The sequence below is a fragment of the Lytechinus variegatus genome, chromosome 3 (genome assembly GCF_018143015.1).
Source record: "Lytechinus variegatus isolate NC3 chromosome 3, Lvar_3.0, whole genome shotgun sequence".
NCBI classification, from domain to species: Eukaryota; Metazoa; Echinodermata; class Echinoidea; order Temnopleuroida; family Toxopneustidae; genus Lytechinus; species Lytechinus variegatus.
In genome coordinates this window covers 55,172,598-55,190,643 of record NC_054742.1, presented here as the reverse complement: position 1 = coordinate 55,190,643, position 18,046 = coordinate 55,172,598, and the positions used below count along the sequence as shown (strand labels likewise).

The 18,046-nt window shown below is 36.2% G+C and overlaps 2 protein-coding genes across 3 annotated transcripts in view; one reads left to right on the top strand and one right to left on the bottom strand.

The window, feature by feature from the left end:
- The first annotated feature begins 953 nt into the window (after positions 1-953).
- Positions 954-9,877, top strand: LOC121411409 (charged multivesicular body protein 5-like). 2 transcript variants are annotated; one of them, XM_041604130.1, is made up of 7 exons: positions 954-1,128; positions 3,197-3,301; positions 3,665-3,711; positions 4,938-5,103; positions 5,794-5,902; positions 6,970-7,077; positions 7,996-9,877. In XM_041604130.1, exons 1-7 carry the CDS (start codon positions 1,060-1,062, stop codon positions 8,046-8,048), a joined length of 657 nt encoding a protein of 218 aa, XP_041460064.1. In that variant the 5' UTR covers positions 954-1,059; the 3' UTR covers positions 8,049-9,877. The 2 variants fall into 2 exon arrangements, with proteins under 2 accessions (XP_041460064.1, XP_041460063.1); XM_041604129.1 differs by having other exon boundaries at positions 955-1,128; positions 6,970-7,082; positions 7,998-9,877.
- A 3,239-nt stretch (positions 9,878-13,116) lies between these two features.
- LOC121411406 (scaffold attachment factor B2-like) overlaps positions 13,117-18,046 on the bottom strand; it is a 29,302-nt gene continuing 24,372 nt past the window's right edge. The window contains 1 exon segment of the mRNA XM_041604127.1: positions 13,117-17,395. Within this exon segment, the coding sequence (XP_041460061.1) occupies positions 15,117-17,395 (2,279 nt within the window). The 3' untranslated portion in view covers positions 13,117-15,116.

Genomic DNA, 18,046 nt, shown 5'->3' with positions numbered 1-18,046 from the left:
GATTTAAAATGAATAAATAAATAAATTTATTTATGATACCCAACTAACCATATCCCATTCATGATTTACAAAATATGAATAGAGGAGAGTGTCCCGCTTTTAGGGCTAAAATCTCAATTTTCTTCCTTTCGCGCTTAGTTAGCATCAATTGTTTGGTTACGATACCTATCCTATTTATGATTAGATTTATATTATATTTAATATTTAATTATATATTTTTCCCTTTTTTCTCTCTCTCTTCAGTTTCCCTACAATCTCTCCCCTGTTCTTTTCTTAACTTTTCTTCTTCTTTCTGGCGCTCCTCTTTTCGCCTGCGCAGGGGGGGGGGCTTTCGGATACGCGCATGCATGCTATCATTATTTGGTATCAATTTTAATTAATTTTTCATCTTTATCACTTTTTCTTTATATTCATCATCTATGAAAATCTCCATTCTTGTACAGTTATGGTACATACATTTTGTTTTATTCACATTCCTTCCATTTTTGTTATCCCTTTTTCTTCTTCTTCTGTTTTCATGTATACAGCTTAAGTCCCTTGCTTATTTTCCTCATTTTATTTTATTTTTTTCATTTCGATGCTGTTGGCAAACAGTGGTTTTGAGCCAGGGGTTCCGCGGAACCCCCCCCCTGGCGTAGGAATTGGTAAGAAAAGAAAATTAAAATATTTATATCAGACGACACAGAATAACGTGACAACTCGTCAGCTGTTCATTTCCAAAAATAGAAACAGTGATGTCATCATTGTGATGTCTGGGTCCAAATTTGTTGTAATCGATTAACTCGATGTTGTCTGATTTTTTCCCCTTTAAAACAATTTACTTACAGTATCAGACCCATTATCAATCCAAATGTTGAAAAAGGTCTATCCAATAAGGTATTTAAAAAAGAACAACTTTAAATTGGCTATCACCCTTTAAAAAATAGGAAATTTCTATATGGCATATGAAATTTAAAGGGCTAGCGTAATCGATCATCTTTTTTGTCTGAACTTGAAGAAACAGCGTACATAAACGACTCGTATTTCTGATTTTTTAAAGAGCTCATAACATCATTCAACATGAACAGACTATTTGGAAAAGGAAAACCGAAGGAGCCTCCCCCAAATCTCACAGACTGCATATCAAATGTGAGTATAAATAAAGGTGTTTTCAGCATTTTTAGGGTCTCCCATTTTTTAGTAGGAAATATATTTTTGTTTAGTCCCACCTGATGATATTTTCGTAAGTTGAATTAGCTGAATGTTAAAACTTTCTAATGAGAGTCTATTTGGGTATATTTGCAAAGAGAGAAACACCCGAAGTTTTTAGAACGATTGTTGGGAGAGGAAGGAGTAGAATATAATAGGAAGAATGGCCCAGGCTGGCCAAGACTACTGACTGTCTAGAGCCTCATCACCTGGCTCTGCCTAGCCCTCTGTCTCTTATTAAATTTTATTAACGACTCTAATAATGTCCATTGCCATTGATTGACATTGCTTTATTTTGTCTGTTCCTAAGACTGTTTAAGTTACTCATGGTACTGAATAAATCAGAGTTGCATTTTTTTCTTTTCAGTCTTGTTGCTTTATTTCGTCGATTATTGCATTCCTCCTCTTTTTTCACAATTGAAATTTTGCTTTATCTCGCCGATTTATAATAAGTTTTCTAGTTAGATTTAATAAATAAATTATAATTGCATCTAGGCCTATCTCATCTCAGTCTTCATTGGCATTGCTTTATTTCGTCAGGTCTTATAATTTACTAAATAAATTAGAATTGCATTTACTTCTTTTCAGTCTCCATTCATGTCATTGCTTGCCTTTATTTTGTTGACGAGTAAGTAAATTTTATACTAAATAGATCTATATCAGGATTACATCTTGCTAATCATCTACCCCTCATTTTCCTCCTCTTCAAAACCTCTCTACCACTTTTAGACAAATTCCTAGAGATGATAAATGAATATTTTTCATAATATGAATCATAAAATCAATAATATCCCATTTAAAAACACTGCACTTAACTGTCTAATTACTCCTTGTGATCCTTGTCCCCTCCCATGTTAAAACTGTCAACTTTTCCAAAGAAAGGGACTCTGATAACGAGGACTACTATTACTCATGATCCAAGTCCCAACTCCCAAATAAATACAAAACGGCAATTAACCTGTTGATATTCATCTTCCCTTCATACCTTCCTCTTCAAAACCTCTCTGCCACTTTTAGACCGGTTCCTAGAGATGAAAAATGAATATTTTTTTTTATAATGAATCATGAAAATAAATGAAAGCCATTAAAAACACTATAAAACTGTCTAATTACTCCTTGTGAATCTGAGTCTTCTTCCCATGTTGAGACTGTCAAATTTCCCATACAAGGGGACTTGGTTCATGAGAAATAGTATTCCTCGTTATCTGAGTCCCTCCTATGGGAAATTGGACAGTCTCAACACGGGAACAGGACTCGGATCACGAGAAGTAAAAAGACAGATTTATCGTGTTTTTACTTTTTAGTGTGATTTCTTTTGTTTAATGTAGTGTTTCATCAATTTGGAACAATATACAGGAGTGAAAAGAGAAAATGTATTCTTGTTGTTTGAAAAAGTGTCAGAGTGAATTGTTAATGTGTCAGTAGAAAAAGGTGTCGTGGAAGGAAGTCCGCCATTCAGTGACGAGCTTCGCATCGTTTTGCATCGCGAACAATAAATATTAAGGGCTAGATTGAGGATGCCATAATTCCATATGCTTAGAACTTTGCAAAAATTTTCCAAAGGGAATTTACAAAGAAAGATTAAAAGAATGGCCAAAAACACATTTTCAAGGTCTTTATTTTCTTTAAGAAACAAATTGATTAAAATAGCTGATCAGTGATGTGTATTGATTTTTCAACTTTTTTTGCTGAAAAAATACCTGAGATCACCCGTTCGGTATTACAATTACCATTTCAAGTGGCCTTAAAATTTCAGATGTGAAGAGGAGTATGATCAGAAGCTTATTTTGTTAAAAGAAACTGATCTTGGCAAAAATCTTACATATTTACTTTTTGTAGGTATTTGTGTATTTATGGTGAAAGTTTGATGAATATTTAGAAAATATTTTGTTCAGTGTGATTGAAACAGTTGAATTTATAAAAAGTGTCTAGTGATTATGTGTAGGATGACGAGTTTTGCTTGACTTACATAACAGCTACCATCTTTAATGTATGTTTTACTTAATAGGTGGACAGTAGGTCAGGATCAATAGAGAAGAAGATATCAATGTTGGATGCAGAACTCAAGAAATACAAAGATCAGATGAAACGTATGAGGGATGGACCATCAAAGGTTAGTTGCAGTTTGATTCTTGTTTTAACCTCCATACAAATGGCAGTTTTGTTAGATACATCTACTGAGCTATGTTGGTCATGCTTTTCATGTATTTTTTATAATGCAGAATAGAAACAAACTCATCAGCTTAATTTTTTGATGTTTTATTAGAATGGAATATTGTATGTTTGTAGTAATTTATATAACAAAGGTGTCATAGCCTTAGCCAATGTGCTAAATTACAATGTTTGAAGTAATGTATCTTCTTGAATCTTAATCAAATGTATCTTGCACCTTTTTGGAATGATATTGAGGTATTTACAACTATTTTATCAGATATATGTGGATTCATCTTGTGCTATTCATATTTTGTTGTTACAGAATACAGTCAAGCAAAAGGCCCTTAGGGTTTTAAAGCAGAGGAAAATGTAAGTATGCAGGTTTTATGTACATTTATGTCGGAGTAGCATAATAGAAAGTATTCCACCCCCATGAAAACAAGAAGGGGGGGGGCAAGACATAAACTGTGACACTGATAGAAAGTGTATTTTCATGCTAAGATAGAATGGTAGCTGCTTAACCCTATCTAGGCCGGGGTATTTTGGGAGTTCATATGGTTGGAGGGGGCCCCCCAGGCCCCCCCTTTGAGATCTCGACCGTCGACTGCGCAATTACAACGAAAATTGACACGCAGGTTGTATGGGATATAATCTACAAAATTGTATCGTAATTTATTTCATGCGAATTGTTATTAAGTAATTACGCTAATTTATGCGTAATTAGTATGTGAAATCATACTTTTTCCTCTAACTCCATAAATAAAGCTCCAAATGTTCTAATTTTGGCATAAAAACTCTTTGTGGTGTTCCTAGCAAGTTTACATGAAAAAAATTGTGATATCAGATCAATTTCGTCAAATGTATTATATTGTTTTTTGCAATTTCTTATGCATTTCTTTGTTTTTTTGGACCCTTTGTTTTTCATCATTTTTTATCCGTGAAATTCGTTGGGGACTCTTCTAAGATCATAAACAGCATAAAATGCATATATTTAGACCATCAAAACTCAAAATAATGACACATTTTTTTATTTCTGGTTGAAAACACAATTTACATTGACTTTGAGGAATATTTGGTCTGACATGCACTTACGTAACGTTGCATAATTTCAAATCCGCGTACCCAGGTGACTATTGAAAGTAAAAAGTCAGTGAGCAGCGCGGTAAAAAAAAATTGCGCTCTGAAAATATTGCGCGACTCGTTGAGGGGGGCGTCAGAGGCCCCCCCCAGCCTAGAGAGGGTTAAAGGGATTACTCTTTCAACTTATTTACTTCAAGGAAACCCAAGCTTTCATACATCTTTTTTATGGGATGAGTATCCAATCAGCAAGAATAGAGATTGTATCATTTGAAAGTACAACTTGTATTTGAATAACATTAAGAATATTTAAGACAGTCTAAACATTTTGAATGCCTAAAATCCTATGTGAATTATGCAAACCCAGAAGCATATTTAAGATTGGAATCAATGAGAACTTTCACTAAGGGATGGAAGCTGGATGGCAAAACTATGAATATTCAGTTTTAGAATTAAAAAAAAATAGAAAATTAAATTGATAGCAACTGAAGAAAACATTTATCTTATTTATCCTGCAGGTATGAATCTCAATTGGACAACCTGAGGCAGCAGTCCTTTAATATGGAACAGGCAAATTACGCAACCCAGACTCTGAAAGACACAAAGGCTACTGTGGATGCCATGAAGACAGGAGTGAAAACAATGAAGAAGGAGTTCAAGCAGATCGATATCGATGAAATTGATGTGAGACCAACTAATATCTGTGCCGCATGCTATTATATTTTTTAGTATTCAATTATCATGAGCTTTTTTATCAAGATACAAAAGACAATAGCCATTGGCTTTTTCTGTTGTTGTGGAAGGTACCAGTCTTATCTGCCTTTGATACTTTGATTTCACAGTAACCAACCCTTCCAGAGAGAATTTCACAATAAAAAAATTATGTAAAAGCTTCCTTGTAAGTCTTTTTGAACATTATGCAAAACTTTTATTTTACAAATATTTTCTAGGATTTTAATCACACCAGCTTTAGATGAAGGTGATTTAGAAGGGGTCTTGACCATTAATGACATAATCATTATTATCATTTTTTTTTTGTTTATCATTGCTCCTTCAAAAGAAATGTTGCTTTTCTTACTGTTTTTCTTCTGCCTTTGAGGCCAGTGTAGGTTCACTGCATGTTGAAAAGATTAAATTTTGAATAAGAGATGAGGATTAAATCCAACCTTTTTGATGGAATGATGTGTGAAAGGAGAAAAATAAGAAAAATGCCAAAATACTTTAAATGATGAAAGTTTGAAAGAGATTGTACCAGGAATAAGACAATTATAGCCATTTTGAAAATGAAATCTTGAACGCTATGTAAATCTCAAATTGGCAATTTGATGAGTTTAATTCCCTTTTGACTTATGTACTATGCTTATGTCAATACAGGATCTGCAAGATGACATGGAAGATATGTTAGAACAGGCCAATGAGGTACAAGAATCGCTCTCAAGGAGTTATGCAACACCTGATGTAGATGAAGATGATTTAGAAGCTGGTAAGATACTATCTTGCTTTATTTTCTCCCTTTTTACTGTCAGTAGTACATCATTTGTTAATACCCAACATGCCACAGTCACTTTCAATTGATACAGCCAAAGATTTTAAGTACTCATACTCATTCTTACCCAGCATGTAATATTTTTATAATGTAGTCTTTTCATCAGAGTAGGAAACACAGGAAGATGACATGCGATTTGCCTACTTGACAGCCCAAATCGCCCCTAAAATTCTGATAATGATAGGCTTTTAGGCACTTAGCATCTCTTTAAGATAAAGGATATTTAGAAAGATAATATTCTTCATACAGCAGAATAATTGAATCTACTGCATAATTGCTCATTTCATGTAAAGTAGCAGTGAGAAAAGAAAAAGCCCCCACTCCCCAAAAAGAGTTTTTTCCTATCCTGCTAGTACAGTAGTATGTCCACTAGAATGATAAATAAGTTACTTCTGCTACTCTTTACAACATTAATTACAAGAAACAAAATATTTACAATGTTGTCCATGGCACTTTTATGCTTGTTTTATAAAAGAATATCAAATGGCCATCATGGCTTTAAAAAAAATCACAATATATTTCAAATTTTGTTTTACACACTTGTACCTATGTTATTGCAAGATTAATAATTGAGTGCTTCTTGGGAGTTCAGTTTCCCCTTGAATTGCATGGTGATGGAGTTAAGATATAAATGTATAACCAGTATAAATATATGTTTAATGATATAAACGGACCCAAATTTACTGAAATTCACTTTGTGCCAATAAGATTTTGAGTGTGGGTGATGGGATGAGTGCTTACTTGTTACTTTTTTGCTGAAAAATTAGTTTCTTTTTGTGTAAGGACCTTTTAGGATATGCGAGGTGTTTTTAGAGACATTACAATTGATTAAGCACTACATAAAAGGGGATTATCATCATCATCGTCATCATTAACATCATCATCATCGTCAACATAACCATTTTCATTATCATTGTACACCACTGTCATCGACAGCATCAGCATCATCATCATTACCACCATCATTATTATCATCACAAATATTATCATTATTATTATTGTAGAACTTGAAGCTCTTGGTGACGATATGCTGATGGACGACGATACATCTTACCTGGATGAAGCCGCAAGTGCACCCGCGGCACCTGATTCCTTGCCTGGTGCGGAATCAACAAAGGTAAGAATAACGGGCAGGAACCGGGAAGGGAGGGAAATGTTGGGTTAATAGCTTATATGGTTATAGAATGGGTTTCAATAAAGTATCCATAAAACAGTGTATTTCTTTATGAGAAAAGAATTCCTGTATTGGTTGAAGATCTTATAAGTTGAGTGAACTGACTTTTCCACTTTGTGTTGTCTCTCATTTACTATGTGTTATAAAAAGCAAATCTTAAAAGGTTCCTTTTGAGATGCTTTTAATGATGAAGAGGATGAATTAGCCTACGATTTTATTTGTGGATAAATACCAAAATGTTTTTGAGAGGATAGATATCTGTTTTATTTTGCTATTTGGTAACAATTACTGCAATATGACTTAAGTAGGGAATTGGTGTGTTTTAATTCAAGTGGGCCTATATTACAAGACTACACTGCTGAGAATATTGCTTTATGGGTAGTGAACTTGGCCAGATAGGAGTAGTACAGGACTTAAGGTGGGGCTATTTAGGCTGCTGGTGTATATCTGCCCTTTAAGTCAGAGATATTAGATTGGAGAGAGGCATATCCTACATTAGTGTGGGCAAGCCATGATCTAACGACCGTAGTAATTGCATAAAAATGTTCTTTGAAATGAATGAAAGAATTTTGCTCTTTGAACAAGGTAGCATGTGTGAAAACAGAATAATCAAATGATAGTACCAATAAAAGTTTGAGAACAAAATTACAGATGAAAAGAAGTTATGGCGACACTCCCTTTGACAATGCCACAATGGTTTATGCTGCCATACCTGTGCAACTCCCCTCTTTGTACACAGGAAATATACGCCAAAACATCTATTTTTGCTCATTCTCATGTTGGTACAAACTCTTTGTCAATTGCATTTTGATTATTAAAATGATTTCCTAATAATATTTTTTTCTTTCATTCCTTCAGGATGGTGTTTTGGTGGATGAGTTTGGTCTACCACAAATTGCCGCAACATGAGAACGTGCACCTAAACTTCTTTAAATTCCTATTTTCTTATAACTCAGTTAATAATCATATAAATAGTTGTTTTGCTATATATATCATTGTAAAATATTGTCTATCTTGCTGAGTAATGTATGTTCTCGCTTTGTAGATTAACTGAATGTGAATATCAACTGATGTACTTTCAGTGTCCTTGTAGTTACATGATAATTCTGACGAAAATATGTGGACACCAGGAAGACGAATTGGTGTAAAATGTGACAATATCAGTATAAATTAACTACCTGTGTCAATTGTTCAATGTCTCCTAAATAACTGACTTTGATTAAAACTTAATGCTGCGATAAGTGATATTCTCCTTTACCAACCAACCAAAGTTTTACTGCATGGATACACATGTAATAATTGATTTTTCCTTGCTATCCCCTCCCCCCCCACCCCCCATGATGTTTTGAGGAATGAGATCTGTAGATTTAAGCTTGTTTGATGTCACTGATTAAAAAAATTAATAATGCACTTAAATATATTGGAATGACAAAGTAGCTTGCATATCCCATTTCCATGTTTTTTCATAAATTTTCATGATTTGGTACCAAATCCTCCAAATCTGTACCTTTAATAAGCCCCTTTTGTAGAAAAAATGATGACTACAATTAGCAGAATCAACAAAGGTAAGAATAACGTGCAGGAACCGGGAAGGGGGAGGGAAAATGTTGGGTTAAAAGCTTATATTGTTACAGAATGGGTTTCAATAAAGAATCCATAAAACAGTGTATTTCTTTATTAAAAAGAATTCCTGTATTATTGAAGAACTGACGTACACTGTTGTCTCTTTCATGATTTTTTCATAAATTTTCATGATTTTGTACCAAATCTGTACCTTTAATAACCCATTTTGTAAAAAAAAATGACAATAACAGGAAAACTTGAACCAACATTGCTTTTTATCTATTATTAGGTATTTATATTACCCTTTTTCATAGTCTATATTTATAGTATGTTCAGCAATATAAAATAACATTTTCAGTTGCATAATCATTTCATGAGATGATGTAGTAAATGTAATTTTGTACATGATATTTTATGAAAGTTTTCTTTTTCTTAATGTAACTGTCTTGTGTAATGAAGGAACTTTGCATGCATGTCTATGCGGTCAGAAGCCAGTATGTAGTACAAAATCTTGAAATCTTCGATACTGTGGTTGTAAATTTTCATGAAATATCTGTCATATTAATTTGCTGGTAGCTTATTGATATTTCAAGAATTGAAAATACCTGATGTTTAATCTGATCACAGATTAGCTTTATTAAAGGCCAGGACGGGGGGGGGGGGGGTGCTGGCTCTATTCAAATTTGTATATTTAAGTTTATTATGAAGGAACACTTTTATAAATTGTTAAAATATGTCCAAGCTGATGTGCCTTTTGTCACAATGCACAAAATTGACACCTGTTGCTGTGGTTAAGTATGCTATTTTATTATGAGTCCACTGTTTGAAGAGTTGACTCGTGTAAGAAATAGCATGGATGACCAACAGGTGCCAATTTCGCACACTAACAAAAGCGCGCATCAGCATTGGACATATTTTAATAGACGCGGTAAATGAGCGTAATTCATACAGGAAATCATCGTAAACCATGGGTTCAACCAATGGTTTTAAAAACCACCTTTGTGAAATCGGCAAAGTCTCATTCTTTCTGATCAAAACTAATCTGAAAATATTCTATTGATTCGTACTATTGAGTTTATTTATAGCTTGTATGATAGCCTCTATCTTATGAAATAGTATACATGCAGTGTACAATATGAAACAGACTAAGTGTAATAAAGATAAATATCCCACAATCGAGATTGCATATTGAGTATATGTTCTTTGCAAATTTTCGATTTGTAATGTGTGTTTAATTTACCAATTAAGTTAAAAAATTAAAAAAAATGTCTTTCTATGAAAAAAAATGTGTTTGGAATTTTATGGAATTCATATTACAAGACAGAGCGCTTGCATTGACATAAAATTATACACTAAAATTAAAATTCATACCTGCTATTCTCTGAATTTTTTTTATGACTTTTTAAAATACACATCCCCAATTTTACTTGTTTCATTAAAACTGTCTTTAGGGTGGATTTCCCACTGAACTACCTGCAATCATTTCATTTCTGATGTTGTGATGCATTTGTGTTTGTCCATAAATGTCATTCAGATGTCGATGTAAACTATGGGAACATTTCATGAAAAGTTTTGTCAGTGATAGGGGAAATGTGACAAGATGTATGATTTCACAGGGAAGTTATAAGCTTTTGTAAATCCTTGCTTCTGATTGGCTGAGAGCAAATTTGCCCCCCCCCCCCCCCCCCCCGTACAGTAGAAAAAAAGATAGATAAATAGAAAAGGAACGAAAAAGGAATAAAAGGGGATGCACACACATTGCTTTACAAAGAGATACACATCCAGTCAAGAGGATTAAATGGCTATGAAATACCCCATATTTCACTTAAATGCTCCTGGGGTCAGTTGCAGAAAGAGTTGCGTTTAAACTCAAGTCAAAAATGCGTGCTGTTGATTGGTTGGAAATCAAGTTGCGCATGATTTTTAGAGCTGCGATTGATTGCAACTCTTTCTGCAATGGGCACCAGATTTAAGAAAATTCTGATGTAAAAGGGTAGATTTGACCAATTACACTTTTTATGAGGAAAAAATTATATTTTAGGGCACATACATTCACATAAGGAATTGTAATATTGATATGTGCTCATGAGGATTTACCAAAACAGACGATGGGCTTCCACAGCAGGACTCAATTAATGGGGGGGGATGGGCTAGCACTGTCATTACAAGGTGGACACCACATTTGTATGGCCCTAAACAATTACCCTCCCCCCTACAGTAAGCATCAAATCAATGTTAGATATTTTCAAACTATTCAAATTGTATACAGTACCCTTTTCCTCCTGATTTTGGCAATTTTACACCTGTCGTGGAAAACCTTAACAAGCTTTCATGAAAGAGCATGTTTTCCCCTTTTAATGACAGTGCCACCCCCTCCCCCCTAATTGCACAAATAACTCTCTCCCATGTGCTCAAACGCTCTTTTCTTTTTCTGTAATAAAATTGCACATTATCTCTATCAACAGCAAACAACTCGCCCTGGTGGTCAATCAACTACACTGTTGTACACGCGCCAAACCACTGGTTTTAAAAACCACCCAAGGGGGGGTGTTTCACAAAGATTTAAGTATGACTTAAGTCGCATGCAGTATAAAAGGCATGAACGCATTGGTCAGATCATGCAGAGGACGTGGACTACTGCTTATTGAATAAGATTGCATGTTGCATATCATGTACGCATCAGGATATAAGTGCGACTGTAAGTCGTACTTTAATCTTTGTGAAATACCCCCGAACAAGGAAGTTTTTTCCACAAGTCAAATAAATGTACACATCTTGCATATTATACCTTCTAAAGAACGCTAGCTCTATGGAAAATGGAATACAGCTTATCACAGAACTTTTTAAGTCTTGCCTAATACAGATGGAGGGGAGAAAAGGACACCCTAAACATGATGCATAATTGCATATAACTAAAAATAAATTATAAATACTGTTGCTTTTGCTCATCTAGAATTAAACCTGTTTAAAATTGTTTTGACACCCTAGATGCATCATGTGTAGCATGCCTCATTGCAAAAAAACACCATTTACAGGTCTTTTTGTCTGGTCATGCATGTGTACAGCAATATAGTTGGGTGGCCCTCCTGGCCAAATACAGACAGGGGACCGGAAGCAGGGAGGGGGGGATGGGTGCTTTTTTCCAAAACCAAGTACAAAAACATGACCATACGATTGTAATTTTCTGCATGGTCAGCCCCCCACTCTTGGCTTAGCCCCCCCCCCTGGAGCCAGAAATGTAAAGCAATTATTATATTTTTGGGTAACAGGATTTTTCATGGTCAAATATAATCCAAAGCTCTTGGAGAGGAGTATCATCAGCTGGCATCTCTATTAAATCACATACTACGAGGGATGACTAGCGCCACTGCTCCTAATTTGTGATTCACATTCGAACAACCTTTCACAAAAAGGTCTTGCAACAACAGATGCGATTGATTACTGTTTGTGCATTGACACATTTTTATGAAAGGAGGCCAAGAATCACGGCAAAGAGCCCCTTATAGGGAAATACTTTGTCCATGGGTATAAGTTATAACAAGGGGATATTTCACAAATATTACAAGTCGACTTTGGTTTCACAAAGTGCTTGTAACTTGTCTCGATACATGTTACATTTCTATGGTACAACTGCACCAGAATGTATATCCACCGAGAGTATCTGACCAATGCAGTAATGTTATATATTGCATCACATTTTGCAATTCATGTGTGACCCCAAGTCAAATCAAATCTTTGTGAAACACCCCCAGGGGCCCATCTTACAAAGAGTTGCGATTAATCCGATCAGTCGCAATTATGGAAAGCCAGCAAAGTCAACATATGGAATGCATATTTGTTAAAAAAAATTCTCGATATGAATGTATATCCATAGTCATTGATTTCTTGACAATTGTGTTTTCCTTTGTTTACAAAGGAAATTTTGCAAATTTCCTGTAGAAAAAAAATGACACTGATGGATTTCCATAGAGTTACAGGTGACTGGATCAATCGTAACTCTGTAAAACAGGGTCCAGAATATACGCATGAGCACAATTAGGAAATATGAGTAGGCTTTTTTTTTAATCTCATATCAGCTGAATTTATTCTGAGTCACTGTTAAAAGAATTTACATATCATCTGCAAACCATGTAATTACACAATATTTGCTTGAGCCTATCCTGGGTTACATGAGGTGAAATAAAATGACTGAAATAAAACAAAAAATAGTAAATTCACACTTTACAATCTCCGAAAAGAAAGTTACCTGCCTATTGTAAATGTTATGCATTGTGAATTCCAATCATTAGTGCAGAAGTGTAATTTCTGCTCTTCTGAAAATACACATTTTCTAAAAAATTACATTTTCGGGGGCAGGGTGGTCTCTCAAAGCTCCACTATCTTGAGTTTTTTTTTCTTGCACATATAATGAACATTCCCTTTCCTAAAAAAAATGAATAAAAAAGACCAAAGAAAACGTACAAAAAACCTGTGATTCATTGCAGAGTCATATACAACAAAAATACATACTATACTGAACCAGTTGGTGCTTATTTTTGTGAAATGTGAAATATTGGATGAATTTAAAAACATGCAGGATGAAGCTTGAGGTATGAAAAGCAAATACTTGCATACAAATCATGACAGTTTCCTTGACTGAAAAATAGTCCAATCACAAGATGCAGATTATCTTATTTGGGTAAAATATAACGACACATTAGGAAAAATGAAATATGCAGTCTCAATACACACACCATGGCATGTACATACGCATAGGCCTTCATTGAACCATCTAAACATATGAGTTGGCATTGACAAGAGTGCATCTTGGGGCGAAAGGAAAGGCAAATAGACCCCATAACCATTGGAAAGAATTTCTCCCACAATTATATACAAGCATATATATACAAATTACAGTGTAATAACAGGAAATTGTTTAAATGACAAAAGCAATGATCAATTTCCTACTGGATTTGTGGCTAGATGTATCTCTAATATGCAAGAAAGGTAGCAAAAACTAGGGCCTTAAATGTGCACATTACATAGAAAAATTAAAAGAATAACTTGCCATATTACCTCATTATAGAAAAAACAAAGTCTTACATTTTAAATATTCCTAATCATAATCTAAGAATTGTAAATCTAAAAGAATGATCAAATCATAATGTACAACCAAATTCCTTTAAAACTGAACCTGTATGGCCATTTTACTTTATTTCTCAAGCAAAACTTTAGTGTATCATGTAAACATAATTGACCATATCTCCCAACAATTCAAATTGAAATAACTATAAATAGCTCTGTGTTGTATTCCTAAAACTAGACTCTACTCTAAGAAAGCAGAAAAACAATTTTCTTGTTCATGTTCAGTACATGAATTGATTATCTCTAATATGATTTCAAAAGACAGTATCAATGTAGTAAATTGGGAAATCATGTATTTACAAATGCGAGTGCTCATTACATCTTAATCAATGGAGTTGATCAAAAGTTTGGTAAATCTACGGTCATAATCATCAACCATACTAGAACTCACCTAACGATGTGCACATGAAACTATCAATCAAAACAGATAAGCTCCTTCTATATTGATATATTCCATAAGGAAAAAAGAAATTCACATCAATGACACATGTGATCAAGACATTAATTAAACTTGCACATATGTTTCAAGTTAGAACAGGGTGATTTTTTTTTACTTTTTCATTTGTATAATCTTAATATTTTTATGAATACTGTTCGAAAAGAATTGAAGACTTGAATTTCTATTCACAAAGGGGTAACAATATTTGAAAGTATTGGGGGAAGGGAATTTTTATCAGAGCAAATCTGCAAATTGCGTTTCAAAATACAGAAAAATAAAGATGAATCTAAAAGTGTTTTTTAATCTAAACAAAAAATGATTACCCCTAACAGCAAGAGTATATTTGGGAACATTGGCAGCACAAGGAAGCAAATACAATACAATTTCTTCAAAATACAACTCCAGATGAGGGAAGGATCCCTATTATGCAGTCATTTCATAAGTTTGTGAACTAATGCAAAAAAGCTGAAGAAGGTGAAAATGACAGCATTTCGTAGCAAAGCAATTACATTATCATGGGATAAAATAAAACATACGTATCTTGAATTCTCGCTGTGTATAGGATCAAGATCTATTGAAATGCATCTAAAAGGAAATGCTTGCATATCTTCCAGCACACAAAAATCAACTCATCAACTCAACTCAAAGCATACTACTTGATAAGGGAACATAATGAAATGTCAATGTTTAAAAAAATGATGACCCATGTTGCCATATTTTTCGTGATAAATCTTGTAAATAAAAGGAAACATAGACATTGATAAAAATATTTATACAGAGTACTTAACCAAGATATGATTTTGACACACCTGACCGTAAAATCTTTGCAACAAGGTCAAAAGAGACTGATATTAAAATCGGCGTATCCCTTGTGTACCTTGGAATGAATCAAAACGATTATCAGCAGGTAAGTTGTGTCTGTCTAATCCATAGCTCGACCCACCTGTACTGGCATTCATACTGCTGAGGAGGTTACCAAGCGCGTTATTGCCAAACGCAGAACTACTTCCAAAGCTGGATGATCCTGTGCCGCCAAGCATGGAGTTGAGGGGTTGGGAACTCTGAGAAATGCTTGAGGCGAGGGAGGAAGACATGGCTGATAGAGAATTACCCCCACCCCATCGGTCTGGTTGAGTGCCGAGGCCTGAATCTATCCTGCCAGCAGGCCACTTCTCTCCTCTGGAGGAACTCCCAATGATGCCCGTGCCGATGTCACTGCTTGGGGTGTGCCTTGGCAAGGAATCCTGTATGAGTGGTCTGTCGTTGAAACTACCAATAGGACGATTGTCGTTGCCTCCCGTCCATCCACTGGGTTCTTGATTCATGTTTGGCTGGAAATCAGGCAACCTGTTGCGACTGAAGGTAGAAGGGTGATCCACGATCTCTCTGGGGGCTGGACGCTCATGGTGGTGATCGACGGTTCTGAGCTCTACTCTGCGGTCACTGGTCTGACGGGGAGCTTGGTTTGGCTTCCAAGAATCATGGTCTCCACTGGTGACTCTCCTAGTATCACTATTGGATGAACTGCCATGATGATCTGGTTTCCAGTTGTCCCCTCTGCTAGGCTGGGGCTTGTTTCTTGCTGGAGGAGATCTACGCTGAAAATGTGTATCTCCAGCTCCATCAAAGCGATTCCGGTCCTGGTTGAAGTTACCTCTGTCCCTCTCTGGTTCTCTGCGAGCATACGTGTCGGATAAAGGGCGATCTCTATCTCGATCATTCCTTCGCCTATCTTGGAACCCAGTATTGCCACGGTTGTTGAAATCTTCCTGTGGAGCTCTACCTCCCTGATTATCGTATCTTTCATTACGAGTGTTGGTAGCTATGACACGCCTCTCATCCTTTTCTCCACCAAAACGCCCTTGAGAATGGGGTTCCCTCCTGGGAGGTTCCTCTCTTTTAGGAGGATCAACACGGCGAGGAGCTTCCTGCCTCTGATGTGGTGGAGCGGTGTTTCTTGGCTCTCTAGCTTCTCTTGTTTCTCTAGGTTCTCTCGTTTCTCTGGGTTCTCTTGTTTCTCTGACATCTCTTCTTGGGAAAGTTTCTTCTCTCCTGCCTGCTGATGATCTTCGCTGAGCGTCTGGTCTACGAGGGGCTTCTTCTCTCCTTGGCGGTTCTTCTCTCCTGACTGGCTCCTCTCTCCTAGCTGGCTCATCCCTCCTCGAATGATGATCGTCCCTTCTGGTTGGCCCATCACGACGATGAACCTCTTTCCGTACATCTTCTCTTCTTCCTTCATCCCTTCGAACATCATCTCTTCGCCCTTCATCTCTCCTGGAATCTTTTCTTGAATCATCGCGTCTTGAATCTTCTCTCCTGTCTTTCCTCGGCTCATCTCGGCGTGACCCTCCCCTGTCGGCTCTCTGGTTCCTTCCATCTTCTCGGAACCTTCCTCCACTGAAGCGTCCACCTGTATCATCCCGTCTCTCACCTCCCCGATGGTCCCTCCTATCAAACCTTCGCTCACCCCCCATGTCTGGCCCCCTCTGATTCATCATCCCACCAGCAACATCCATAGGACCTTGCATCATGACAGGTGGTGGCAACAGGCCAGTCTCCATAGCCATTCTGCGCTTCTGCTCTCCCATGTATGGATCCATCTCATGCATGGGCATACCTCTGGCATCCATGGTGCGTTTCATCGCTGTACGATGCTCTTGCTCAAGTCGTAGCTGCATGTTTAGAGCCCTTTCTCTTTCCAACCTCTCCTGCTCTCTCTGCCTCTCTTGCTGAAGACGCATTCTTTCTCGCTCAAGCCTCTCCCTTTCCTGTCGCTCCTGCTCAAGTTGCATGCGCTGCATTTTCAGTTGATCACGTTCCCTTCTAACCTTGTCTTCCTCCTCCCTTTTGCGACGTCTCAGAATTTCTCGCTGCCTTCTGAAGTTTGCCATCCTCTCCCTCTCTTTGCGTCTCTCCATATCTCTCAATTCTCTTTCTCTTTTGGTAAGTCTGGTTCTATCACGCTGCTCTTTGATCTTATCAAAGGATAGGATGTCTTTCCTATCCCTATCTTTGTCTTTATCAGACTTCTCTTTGCTTTCAGACTGTGATTTTGATTCTGTATCTGATACTGGTTCTGTCTTGGTAGTTGATTTGTTATCGTCACCAGCCTTGGCAGGGGATTTTCCAGCTGAAAGAAAAAATAAAAGGTAAATATCCTAAATGGTCTTTTCCCCAATGATGAAACATAATCTTTGAAATTCTCAATAAAACAAGTGGAATGCCTCTGGCCGTCTCACCTGCATCACGCGATTCAAAATAGCAGCAGTGCTGACTTTGAAAACTACTATAACTCGCACAAGATGTTCAGTGATACTTGGTTACTCTTATTTCCACATTTTATGAACTAAACCAATACACTTACAGAGATAGGATGGTAATTCAACAAATACCCCCAATGTGGCCAAAATTCATTGACCTCACATGACCTTGACCTTGATCATGTGACCTGAAACTTGCACAGGATATTCAGTGAGACTTGATTACTCTTATGTCCAAGTTTCAAAAGTCAGATCAATAAACTTGCAAAGTTATGATGGTAATTCAACAGATACCCCCAATTCGGCCAAAGTTCATTGACCCTAAATGACCTTTGACCTTGATCATGTGACCTCAAACTTACACAGGATGTTCAGTGATACTTGATTACTATTATATCCAAGTTTCATGAATCAGATCCAAAAACTTTTAAAGTTTTGATTGTAATTCAACAGATACCCCCAAATTGGCCAGAGTTCATTGACCCTAAATGACCTTTGACCTTGGTCATGTGACGTGAAAC

Excerpts from the sequence above, each read along its gene's own strand:
- LOC121411409 (XM_041604129.1), top strand. The coding sequence starts at position 1,060 with ATGAACAGACTATTTGGAAAAGGAAAACCGAAGGAGCCTCCCCCAAAT. Across the intron at positions 3,302-3,664 it reads TGAGGGATGGACCATCAAAG|AATACAGTCAAGCAAAAGGC; the intron begins GTTAGTTGCAGT and ends TTGTTGTTACAG. Across the intron at positions 5,903-6,969 it reads TGAAGATGATTTAGAAGCTG|AACTTGAAGCTCTTGGTGAC; the intron begins GTAAGATACTAT and ends TTATTATTGTAG.